The sequence below is a fragment of the Dreissena polymorpha genome, chromosome 7 (assembly GCF_020536995.1).
Source record: "Dreissena polymorpha isolate Duluth1 chromosome 7, UMN_Dpol_1.0, whole genome shotgun sequence".
In the NCBI taxonomy this organism is placed as follows: domain Eukaryota; kingdom Metazoa; phylum Mollusca; class Bivalvia; order Myida; family Dreissenidae; genus Dreissena; species Dreissena polymorpha.
The window spans coordinates 14,148,804-14,159,151 of NC_068361.1; the positions used below are offsets into that span (position 1 = coordinate 14,148,804).

A 10,348-nucleotide genomic window follows, 5' to 3' on the forward strand; every position below is an offset into this window, starting at 1 on the left:
CTTAATTTATTTTAAATTATTTTCCCCGTCCTTCTGAAATGCACTCCTTTAAATTTGCGTATTTAATAAATCAAGCCTTAAATATAAAGCAAAACAGCGTATGTTTGGTAACAAGATCAATAATACGGAGGCTCAAGGAATTTCTGATCCTTAGTTTTTCATCCACGACATATGCTGATTTTGGTGGTAGACACTTGATACGTTCAAGTCAATATTGCGATTTCAGCAGTCTCATTAGGAAAACGTTTCCACGAAGCCATAGCCAGTCAAACAATACAGACTTCAATACTATGTAGGTTTTGAAAATGTTACACAAATAGATCTCACAACTCGTATTGTAAAATATTTGCTAATGATGTGCTAAACAACATAGATTCTTATGTCTCCTACGAACAATCTGTGTATCTATATGTAAGAATATCCACAATGTGTTGATCGAACAATTACCAATTAAAAACTCTTGTCCCAATTAAACGGAGGATTAAACTATTTGAATTTGAATATACCCCGAGGTCAGATATACGGCTATATTTCTTATTTTGTTCAACTGCAACAGTTTGTATGAACAATAAAAATATCAATGGGCGTTCAGCAAAACAAAAACTATGAATTTAGCATTCATTTAATAAATACAGTGCCTGATCGAAGATCAAAATTATGATACCGAATAAACCGCATATGTGCCCCTTTAAGACAAAATGCAATTTGATGCGAATATGTTACCATCAGTATAGCCATGATACACTGGTACTTGAAATGCTTTTATTGTATAATTCTGACATACAAATCCTTTGATAAACTGCTGCCCTCCTGGTACATTCGTAGTGCCACGTCTATCAAAATGTCATTCCGACGTCTCTTTATCGCATTCAGGATGTAATCCGAGTCCCTTCGCAATTTCTCATTATCACATTGTTTCATTCTAATTAACGACTCAAGCTGCAAAAAGTCCAGCCACATCCTTGTCTCGCTGAACCGCAGCATCTGCTGTGGGGACGCGATAATGGCCCTTCGTATCTTAACAAGTCTCAATATTACCCTGGGACCCTCCTCCAGCATGTCCGTGATATCTGCTACCCATTTTCTCTGCTGCGCAACATCCAAACCACAGTTGGCCATAAGATTTCTCTCCGGAATCATGTAATAGCGGAGTGATTTTTTCTCAATAACAGTTCTAAGCTCTCTCAGTCCGTCATGCAGCCAGTGACATAAGTTGCGTGCATGAACGTTTGTCTGTGGAGTGTTTTCAGCCTGCCATAATACAATGTTTTTCAACACGTATGATGCTATTTCTTTATTAGTAGGTTTAATCATTTCTTTAAGGATCATTTTAAGCAAAACATACACTTTCACTTGTGTGTCATTCAGGTTGTTAACAAGTTCTGCCTCACCGGTATTAAAACAAATCCTCCATTCCACGTAATTTAATTCACTTCCCTTAACCCCTACCGGTGTTGCATAGGCTCCTAACGACACGACTTTCTGAACAACGACTGGTTGTGGCCAACAACGGGGTCTAGCTGCCCATTCTTTTAGAATACTGGGACAACGACAGTGTAATCCAAATACTTTGTCCACATGCAAAATCCCTATATGCGTATCCGGTATTGACGGCCCCGTGATTTGTTGCTGCACCGATTTTGGCGAATACGAAAATGCTTGTGCCACATTGTCTTTCCATAAAACACTACTTAATAGAATATCCCCATGCGCATTACAACAAAGCGAACGGGTGATTATATCCAAACAGTTCTGACTTGGTCTCTCTTGTAACAGTATGCAGTGTCCAGGATGTATACGTGTATCCATCCTAAACAGATGAAAGTTATCTGGTATGGTCTGAAGATCGATGTCAGCTTCAACACAGAGGACATCGTTCATCACATATAAAAAATCCACATCATTTTCCAAAAAGCAGGTCAGCCCCTCTCCCTTGCTGCCAACTGTTGTCTGAGTAAAATAACCCCTTGCTATTGGAGTGCAAACACTATCATACTCTCTGTACTTCTCAACGCGTCCCCGTCTGATCTCCTCTCCGTATCCCAGCCATGTCATTATAGTACAAATCTCCAATGACAGATTTTCGACAAGATTCTGTAAACAAAATAACACGATATGTAAGTCAGCAAAGGCGCGCATATTAAGCTTATTTAAAATATAGAAGCTTGAACAAATCTGTAATTCTGCATTAGGTTGAACTATCGTTTCATTTAAATTGTATCGTTCCGGATGCTTCATTTGGAAGTTCGTCTCTTGGGTTGTTATAAAAACCTCTTTTAAATATTTACAGACTATACAATCTGTCTTGCATTATTTTGGTACAATTGTGCGTAGAAAACGTTAGATTATTTCCTTTTTTGTCTTTCCATGTACTAAAATGTCACCAATATGTCTATCACATCTGCATTAGACACAACAATTAAACTGGAAGATAGTAAAATAGAAACTGATTTATGCTCACAACCGACCAAAAAACATAAATCTGTCCAATATACCATCCAACAAATGGCAAGAAGGCGATTCCCTATGGCCTTGGGGTACGTCTTAAATAATACTTACTGACGAAAACAAATACCAAAGTCGCAAAAAATAATAAACACAATCTTATGAGAAGAGGAAATCCAAATAAATAGTAAAAACATTAAATATCCCGATTTGATAGTTTAAACAGAAAAGACTAAGCTCAACATAAAGAAAAAAATCAAACAGCTAACAACAGAGTACCACACGCTATAACTTATTCCAACGGCCGTCCAAATATCTACTGAATACTTCGAAGACATACACACAAACTTTATAAATCAGTCCAAATGAAAAATGTATTCCCAGATGTACCAATATTTGCAAACAGACGTGATAGAAATATCGGTGAAATTTTCGTACATGGAAAAACAAACAAAGAAATAAACAAACGTTTTCAACAAATACCAACGTCATTAAAGCTTTTCTGTATTGTTTGTGAAATGTTAAATAAGAGGTTTTATAACAACACATGAAGCAAAAGTCCAAATGAAGCTATAAAACAGAACTGTAACATTTACAACTTAGGTAAATGTAGTGTTTTTTTTTTTATAAATGGAGCCTCATGTTGTTTAATACACGATTTAATTGCATGTTAAATACCAGAATACTTCCATATATATTACGTTTACAAATAAAACCACCATGCTTGTATTATTGGAAGATAAATGTGTGCGGTGACGTACATATATTATCACAAACCTTCATGAAGTTGTCGATAGACACACAGACACATAATTTAATTGTGGATAATAATAATCTTCATATATTGATATTGTATACTTGTATATATTGTCAGTTATATAAAATAAATACAAGTAATAAATTTGTTGATATTTTATAATATTTCGGATGCATCTTTGTGATATAAAATCGTTATCGTTTTAGTTAATATTATAATAAAAGTTATATTTTTTTTAAATAGTGTAAGCTTTTACACCGAGTCATATTGGATATATGACTATAACACATGTATATGACGTCGTTCTCTCCTTACTATTAATACGGGTGTTGTTTCATTCAGAAATATACGTATTACTCTCAATCTGACTTCGAACAATTATATTAAGGAAATTTCAATAATCAACTTAAACTAGTTATGCCACAGACGCAAGGGCCGAAATACCATAAACTGCCTCTTTTTGAGTACATTGAAGCAGATATTAACGACCAATCATGGTCGTATCATTGTATTACTGAAACTGATATTAGCAAACATTACCTTGAAATTCCCTTGAAAATATTTGCTCTAATGCAGATTTCTATTTTCTAGAAAAAATATATAATTGTATTTTTATATGGTCTTAAGTTGAAGTAAAATATAACAGGTGTTGAGATTAATTGTCGAATGGAGATCGAGCCTCTTACACCCTTGCTTGTTTGCCATAATAATAATTCCACAATGTTCATCATTTACAGCTAATGAGATGTTTATAAGATGGTTAAAGTATTAAAGTTTATTTAAGTTTCATCCACAATTCATCATAACAATTATTACAATCAAAGATGCATAACATTTATGAATGTGGCCATTCTTATCGAATTATAAGTGACAGTATATAGCAATCTCATAAAAATTGACATAAAATACAACACAACATATTACACTTATCAGACTAAAATTTATCTATGTAAAGCTGAATAATTTTTATGTTCAGTGTAAAAGCTATAACAAATTATTTACATATTAAAAACTTTATAAATTTTTGCTAATCAAGACATTTATGTATTTGTATTAGATGTTCATAAAGTATAATTAGGCTTTACATGTTTTTGCGAACGATACAATTAAAACTTTTATTTTTTATTTCAGTTTGTGGCTGAAATGAATGAATTAGTTTATATTCATTCCATGAATATAACTATCTGCATTTGAAGTCCAGTAACATCCTTCCTGCTACAATATGTGAAAACATACTAGACCACACATAGCAAAACCTTATATAACAAAAATAGCACCACAAATACTATTGAATTATATCATGTTAACATACAAACACATTCAAAATGCTTCAGTATTTTTTTCTCTCTATACACCAACCCGTCATTATCACCAACATGCTACGACGACCACCGTTTGTCCGTCTCCAATTCTCCCTTCTATATTCCAATGGTCGTTACACTAATCCGCTAACGGCTATTACGACCGTTTTAATGAGTAACAAACAACATTGCTCTAAATTGACACTCGCCAACGCCCAGTAAAGTTCACACCTTACTTGATTGGGGTTGTGGTTCGATATGGTTTGTGTACGAAGCAATTGTGACCCATAAACCTAAACGGTATTTGCATAAGCTGCGAGGTGTTGGCTTTTCGGCTATTTTTTTCTTTTAAACCCTTGATTCTTGATTGATAATTACCTAATATGATCGAGTATTGGACGGATAAATTGATAAATGGTTGGTACACACTTTAAAGTTTCAAGACGGCAAATAATTTAACAATAAGGATAATTGAGTAACCTCGTTGTGTTCGTGATGGATATACACACCGACCTGTATGTCTTATCGTTATTTAAAACGGAAAAGCAAACAAGGAAAGAGTTGTGTTTAATTGAAAATATTGATTAAATCAACGCGAGTAATGGAAAATCGCAAATGCAGTTGGCCGATATATTCGGCATTAGAAAGGCGCAGGTGTGTTAATATTGTTTTCCGTTCCTTCTAAGCGTAGTTTGCTCGGCTCCCCTCTGTTATTTGATAGTTTGACATGTACCGGCTTTATTAGATGTTTATGCAACTGATAATATGATGAAAATCGGGAGAAAGAACTTATGGACACTGTGTGACTCAAACCCGGACAGATCCAGAAGAAGATGAAGAAGAAAGACAAAAAGCCGCAACACTTAGAACTGGAAACGAATGCTCATCAAGACGCTCTTCGTTGTTTATACTAGCTCAGACTCATCTGTTTTAACAAAGAGATGGATTCTATATCATTTAAATATGTCATATTACAAGAAAGAACTGAAACCCAGGTGAATTATAAAACTCTGCTAAACAAACACTAAAAGACTGTGCCTTTGAGTGGAGAATCTTATCTGAGGCTCACCACAGAGACTACTTCTTTGCAAAAAAGTATGAGATTAACTAAATAGCAGTACCATGATTAAACATATGTTTCAGTTCTTGTTTAAATCTATTAAATACTATCTTTGTACAATGTATTGATTGATCACTGTTATATTTCATGCACACAAGATTTAAGTTAATTTTAGTTTTACCTTTTGTATTATCCGTCCATCAAAATTCATGAGAACCCATCATTAAGACCACCTCTTTATTAAGACCACTTTTTTAAAGTCTCAGAAGTGGTCTTAATAGCGAGGTTTCACTGTATACTGATTTATAAATAAAAATCCATCATATTAAAATAAGAATGATGTATAAGTTCAGCTTAATGATAAAAATGTTTATCAGGTAAGGCTGTTTCTTAAACAAACTTTAAAACAATAAATGTACAAATAGACCAACCATTTTGATTAGCTTATGGAATCAACCAATGATTTTTAAACATACCTGGTAACAACTTGAGATGAAACGGGATTATAAATTTGAAATTTAAACTATAATTCAAATTTCGAATGAAGCATAGAATTTGTATATTAAGTGAGAACAAAACTCGGGATCATAAAATATGTTGAAAAAAATGCATTTGGATTAACGGCGCCGTTGTGAAGGGAACTACAGCGGAGATGTGCACATTGCAACCATTCCATGCTCACCTCATAACCTAAACATATATATTTTTAACAGAAAACTTATATTCCACAATATAAAGCTATTCCCCGTAATAAATAAAAGATTCTTGATATAATTCTGCACGTTACATAATGATATCCGTTTCCGTATCCAACGGCTCTGAAAGCGGACTACTCTCGTACATATTCGTAATAGCCCGAGCAAATTTTGGTGAAAACCGTAATATTTGTATACGTTATTCGAAGTTTTTATGCGCATCTTTTCACAGCATGCGATGTATTGTTCTTTTAGTGTTAGATTTTATCGTAAGGAGTAAGTTAATAACTGGCCTATTACAATATTACGGTGTTCCGTTGCGTTGTCTCTCATTTGTTGACAATACAAGTGTATACCACACAGATAAATTTGATGGATTTATACAGATTATAAAACAGGATTTTTTGCCGAAAACAAATGGTGGAGATTATGCGGTGCTAAGGTGATGTCGAAACACTTAACTTAACCCGTGGGTCACCATCGCATTTCATACAAATATTTCTGCTGACTTGCCTGAGAGTGACGACTGTATAGGCTGCTGTGTATGAGATTTGTGTCTGACTCTGACTCTGTTTTCCCGATGCTTCCTTCCGCCATTTTCTGAAAGTAAAATGTGATTTTATAGATACTGTAAAAAGGATAATATACGTTCCTATTTCATTGTATATGAATATCTTTTTTCAGTTCTCAGGTTCTCAGTTCGGACAACATAACATAAAATGTCACCAACATTTTTGACACAAAATAACATTGACTGTGTCGAAAACCATATCACAACGAAGTCTAGTATACATAAATGTACTAACAATATTTGTTTTAAAGCCATAGTCACCTATCCCAAAAGGTCAATAATGGGCCTATGTACTTATGGAAAACTAAAATAAAATGATGTTTCTTCATTTAACGCGTATATTGTCAAGACCATAACGTTCTAGCAGTATCAATTCATCTGTTGGTAGGCATATTGTAGTTTGAGTAAGACATATTACAACTTATTTAACAGGGAATAATGTTACCCCTATTTAATGTGCTCCAATTAGACTATTTTTAAAAACGCATGTTTGAACTTAAATAAACATGGTTATAGACAACAATCAACCATTCATCGAAACTCTGTAGAGAACATTAAGTAAAATACTAAAGATAGTATATCCATCGAATCAATCACATTGTTTTAAAAATCGCAAGCAAAAACAAATCTTTGAAGGGGACGAATTTTTTCACAATGTGAAAATGACTGAAACTTTCGATTTTCACATAGATTCGAATATATTGTGTGGGTTAAATTGTCGATGTGTTAACAAAGAACGCATGTAATTTGCAGCTTACATGTAAAATTACCGTTTGTAACGTGATCGTAAACATTTTCGTAGTATTTTTGCTGGTAAAAGGACATATGCATCGCACGCGTTTTGCCGTGCTTTAGTACCAGTTTACATTTTCCGGGTCCGTGTACGCTCAATTTTAAAAATCGCACGCCGTCTTTGGACACATTGACCGCGATTATCGTTCGGGGTCGCGTGTCTTCCGTGTCGAGACACTTGCAGCACGATCACCACATGACCTAACTAAGATCCGACAGTGTTCGTTTCTACCCTAAATAATTTGTCACTACCCTACATAAATCGACATTACAAATTAAAAGCCAACAAAGGGTAGTTCACGTGTAAGTGTGTAAGATCACGTTTGAAAATCGCACATCTTTTATGAGTTTAAAGGGGCGCTTATAAAACATGCAGGGTAAATTATATTAAATACGGATTCCGGATAGTGCCAAGTTTTATTGTCGCGTGACGACCTTCGAGGTCGACGTACGACATTCAAGCGACATTCTCTCGACGCACGATACGACGCGCGACAATCATGCGACAATCAAGATTTGAGTGTCGCATATCGCGCTGGGTTTTAGAAAAAAAACATTTCAGAAAATCTTGACTGTCGACTGAATTGTCGCGCGTCGTATCGTGCATCGAGAGAATGTCGCTTGAATGTCGTGTGTCGACCTTCGAGCGCGACACTCGACATTCTCTCGACGCACGATACGAGGCGCGACATTCGGCATGATATATCGCGAAAATGTCGCATGTCAACCTAAAAATCCGTATGTCGACACACGACATTCTCTCGACGCACGATACGACGCGCGATTTTCTCTCGACGCACGATATGACACTCAACACTATATCGAGCAAATATCGCGCAAGTGTGTCGCATGTAGAAATAACAATCCCTAGGTCGACACACGACATTCTCAAGACGCACGATACGACGCGCGACATTCTCTCGACGCACGATATGACACTCGCGCGATATATCGAGCAAATATCGCGCAAGTGTCGCATGTCGAACGGAGAGGGAGTAATTTATTCATCAGCAAGCAAGCTGTAATAGTAACATTGTCAGCTAAAGTAAAAATAGCGGCATCTAGTAGCAGCAATAACAGCAGCAACAGTAGCAGCAGCATCAGTAGCAGCAGCAACAGTAGTAGCCGCAGCAGCAGTAGCAGCAGTAGCAGCAGAAGCAGCAGTAGCAACAGCAGCAGTAGCAGGAGCTGCAGCAGTAGCAGCAGCTGCAGCAGTAGCAGCAGCTGCAGCAGTAGCAGCAGTAGCAGGAGTAGCAAGAGTAGCATTTGTAGGAGGAGTAGCAGAAGTAGAAGCAGTAATAGTAGTACTTGTAGCAGTAGTAGTAATAGCAGTAGTAGAAGTTGTTGTAGTAGTAGAAGTAGTAGTAGTTGTAGTAGTAGCAGAATCAGGAGTAGTAATAGTAGCAGTAGCAGTGAAGTAACAGTAGCAACAGAAAAAGCAGTAGAAGCAGTAGAAGAAGTAGCAGCAGTAGCAGAAGTAGCATAAGGAGCAGCTGTAGCAGCAGTTGAAGCAGTAGCTGCAGCAGCACTAGCAGCAGTAGAAGCAGGAGCAGTAGAAGTAGCAGCATTAGCAGCAGTAGCAGTAGCAGCAGCTGCAGCAATAGCAGAAGTGGCAGCATAAGCAGCATAAAAAGCAGTAAAAGCAGTAGCAGCATTAGAAGCAATAGCAGAAGCAGCAGTAGAAGCAGAACTAGCAGTAGTAGAAGTAGTAGTAGTAGTAGCAGTAGTAGCAGTAGTAGTAGTAGTAGTAGTAGTAGTAGAAGAAGTAGTAGTAGTAGTAGTAGTAGTAGTAGTAGTAGTAGTAGTAGTAGTAGTAGTAGTAGTAGTAGTAGTAATAGTAGTAGTAGTAGTAGTAGTAGTAGTAGAAGTAGAAGTAGTAGTAGTAGTAGCAGTAGCAGCAGTAGAAACAATAGTTGTAGTAGCATCAATAGTAGTAGTAAAAGTAGTAGTAGTAGTAGCAATAGCAGTAGTAGCAGCATTAGCAGGAGTAGCAATAGTAGCAGTAGTAGCAGGAGTAGCATTAGTAGAAGTAGTTGTAGTAGTAGAAGAAGTAGTAGTAGTAGCAGTAGTTGTAGAAGAAGTAGTAGCAGTAGTAGTAGAAGTAGTAGTAGTATTAGTAGTAGTAGCAGCAGTATCAGCAGTAGCAGCAGCAGCAGTAGCAGCTGTAGCAGCAGCATTATCAGCTGTAGCAGTAGTAGCAATAGTAGCAGCAGTAGCAGGAGTAGCAGTAGCAGTAGCAGTAGTAGAAGTAGTAGTAGTAGTAGTAGCAGTATTCGTTGAAGAAGTAGTAGTAGTAGTAATAGTAGTAGTATTAGTGGTACAAGTAGTTGTAGTATTAGTAGTAGAAGTAGTAATAGTAGTAGTAGCAGCAGTATCAGCAGTAGAAGCAGCAGCTGCAGCAGTAGAAGTAGTTGCTGCAATAATAGCAGTAGTAGCTGCAGTAGCAGCAGAAGCAGCAGTAGCAGCAGTAGCACCAGCAGCAGCAACTGTAGCAGGAGTAGTAGTTTTTGTAGTAATAGTAGTGGCTGTAGTAGAGGCAGTAGCAGCAGCAGCAGCAGCAGCAGTAGAAGCTGTAGCAGCAGTAGAAGCAGTAGAAGCACCAACAGTAGCAGCAGTGGCAGCAGTAGCAACAGTAGCAGCAGTAGCAAAAGCAGTATTATAAGCAGTAGAAGCAGTTGCAGCAGTAGCAGCAGTAACAATTGCAGCAGCAGTAGAAGCAGTAGAAGC

The 10,348-nt window shown here is 36.6% G+C and overlaps 1 protein-coding gene across 1 annotated transcript; it reads right to left on the minus strand.

Moving 5' to 3' along the window:
• Nucleotides 1-762: 762 nt before the first annotated feature.
• LOC127838301 (uncharacterized) lies at nt 763-2,055 on the minus strand. The gene has a single exon (XM_052365950.1). The coding sequence runs from the start codon at nt 2,053-2,055 to the stop codon at nt 763-765; it is 1,293 nt and encodes a 430-aa protein (XP_052221910.1).
• Nucleotides 2,056-10,348: the final 8,293 nt, after the last annotated feature.

Excerpts from the sequence above, each read along its gene's own strand:
- LOC127838301 (XM_052365950.1), bottom strand. The coding sequence starts at position 2,055 with ATGACATGGCTGGGATACGGAGAGGAGATCAGACGGGGACGCGTTGAG.